Below are 2,376 nucleotides of genomic sequence, written 5' to 3'. Positions count from 1 at the left end.
TTTCATAAAACTCTATCTCTAAAAATAATTTTCTCATACCATGTAGGAAACATGACATACTCTAAATATACTTAAAATATATCACATCTCATCTAATAAAACATTAGTGATATGCATAAATCTTTTGATAATCACGCTTAAACTTATCAATTTTGAAACCACTTTAAAATTTTGAATTCGAAAAGCTATACTTCTACAAAACAATACTCCTTTCAAATTTATACATTATATTAATTTTTTTAATCCTTCATATTTCTTTTTAATTTAATGAATACAATTTCAATTTCAATACTAATAAAGCTTTGGAAAAAATGTTAACTATGCGGTTATTATAAACGACATTCCTTCTCACTTTTTTCAAGCTGAGAGAGGTTTGCGTCAGGGCTGCCCCCTCTCGCCACTATTGTTCATTTTGGCCATGAATTCCATGAGCGCCCACATCAACAAAGCGGTTGCTGAAAACAGGTGCAAACTGGTTAAGATCTGCAGGCACAACTTCATATCGCATAACCTTTTTGTTGATGATGTCCTTTTATTTGCAATGTTATGCAGATCATCATGGATATGCTTAAAAGATATTCTTGAGAGATTCCAAAGAGCGTCTGGGCTCTTTATTAACAAGGCAAAATCTTTTCTATACCATAATGACACCAACATGGATATGGTTATTTGGATTTCTCAGCTTTTTGGCATAGAATCAAAATCGCTTAAGGAAGGACTCAAATATTTAGGATTTCATCTTAAAGCAAAAGCTTACACAAGGAATGATTGGCAATGGTTGATTGATAGATTCTTTAAGAAGATATCAGCATGGGAACACAGATCTTTAACACTGGCAGGCAGAGTCATCCTCTCACAATCTGTCTTGTTGCAGTTGGCGGTTTTCTGGGCACACCTGTTTATCCTCCCGGCTAGCATTATTCAAAATATGACCAGGATCACGGCTAACTTTATCTGGGGAGCCAAATCTGAACAGAGCAAATTTCATTTATCCAAAATGGACAGCATCTCATTGCCTAAGCATCTCGGGGGATGGGGTCTAATGGATCTAAGGCTGTTTGGGAGAGCTCTGGTATGTAAATCGATGTGGAGGGGAATTTCCGGGGATGGTCCATGGAGTATTACGGTAAAGCAAAAATATATGAAAGGCAGAAGTCTAGAATACTGGTTCAGAACAGGTGCTATTGGAGCCAAACAAGGATCTGCAATATGGCACAGTTTCAGAAAAGTTGAGAAATACTTTTTGAAGAATCTAAAATGGAGGATATTCTCTGGAAGAAATATCTTAATTGGTTTGGATCCTATTGCATGCTCTCAGGGAAGTATAGCTATTCCAGACAGTCTCATCTTTATCTTTCATAGATTGGGTTATTTTACATGGGACAAGCTCATTTCCGATTGGAGGGGCCTATCGCCCTTATGGAAGGATGCCTCCGATATTGGATTGCCAGTCGACTTGTGTTCATCCTGGAACAATGTCAAAGCCGCCTTAGCAATAAGCGGGATTAAACGTGCAGGCCCAAAAGATCACTTAACATGGTCTCTTTCAAACTCTCATATGACAGCACAAGTTAAAGATATTTATTCTGATCTTGTAACTGCAAAGGCCTCGTCTTCAAGATCAAAATTCCCGATGGCTTTCTGGAAAGTGGGCTGCCCTCTTAAAATGATTCTCTTCTCATGGTTAGTTTATAACAATAAAAACTTGACATGGGATAACTTGAGGAAGAGGAGCTGGCATGGCCCAAGTAGATGCTCGATGTGTGAAGCTGATGAGGAGACAAATCTTCATATGTTCTTTCATTGCAAGGCCTCCCAACAAATCTGGTATGACTTAGCCATCTCTTTTGGTTTTCCTCACCTTGTCTTTATTTCTATCCATGCAGCGTTCGAGTGGTGCGGCAGGCAAGAGGACTCTACGTGTATCCTCCTGGTCATTATGTTATGGTGTGCGTGGAAATGGAGAAATTACAAGATCTTCAAAGACTCAAAGATCCCTTACAAGTCTATCCTGCATAATATCTCTGCTTTCTATGATTCGGTTCCAAGAAAGATGCCTAAATAAGCATTTGGAATGTCTTATGGTCTTTGTGTTTTTCTGCTCTTGGCTTATCTATCGTCAGCGCTTTTTCAGGCTCATTTTCAGCCTGCAACAGGTTTCTAGCTTTTGCTATTTTGTGCTTTCTGCCTTGAATCTGTGACTGGTTCCTCACAGTCATTTTGTTATATGTCTCATGTGTCCGGTGTTCTCTTGCATTTCTCAAAATTAGCTTATCTGTAAACTTATGCCTGATGGGTTTGTCATTCTTATGAGGTCTCACAGGCTGCTACTTTTTGTACCTTATGTACCTTATCAAGCTTCTTATATTATCTTAA

At 38.3% G+C, this 2,376-nt stretch overlaps 1 protein-coding gene across 1 annotated transcript; it reads left to right on the top strand.

Moving 5' to 3' along the window:
* The first annotated feature begins 418 nt into the window (after positions 1 to 418).
* LOC149186290 (uncharacterized) lies at positions 419 to 2,019 on the top strand. Its single transcript, XM_089409285.1, has 3 exons — positions 419 to 465; positions 553 to 1,683; positions 1,887 to 2,019. The coding sequence occupies exons 1-3, from the start codon at positions 419 to 421 to the stop codon at positions 2,017 to 2,019; spliced, it is 1,311 nt and encodes a 436-aa protein (XP_089265411.1).
* The last annotated feature ends 357 nt before the right edge of the window (positions 2,020 to 2,376 follow it).

The sequence above is a fragment of the Pinus tabuliformis genome, chromosome 3_1 (genome assembly GCF_031772625.1).
Source record: "Pinus tabuliformis cultivar Carrire ecotype Pingquan chromosome 3_1, CPIR1, whole genome shotgun sequence".
NCBI lineage: Eukaryota > Viridiplantae > Streptophyta > Pinopsida > Pinales > Pinaceae > Pinus > Pinus tabuliformis.
The sequence above is the reverse complement of the archived record's forward strand: the minus strand, read 5'-3'. Positions and strand labels throughout refer to the sequence as shown.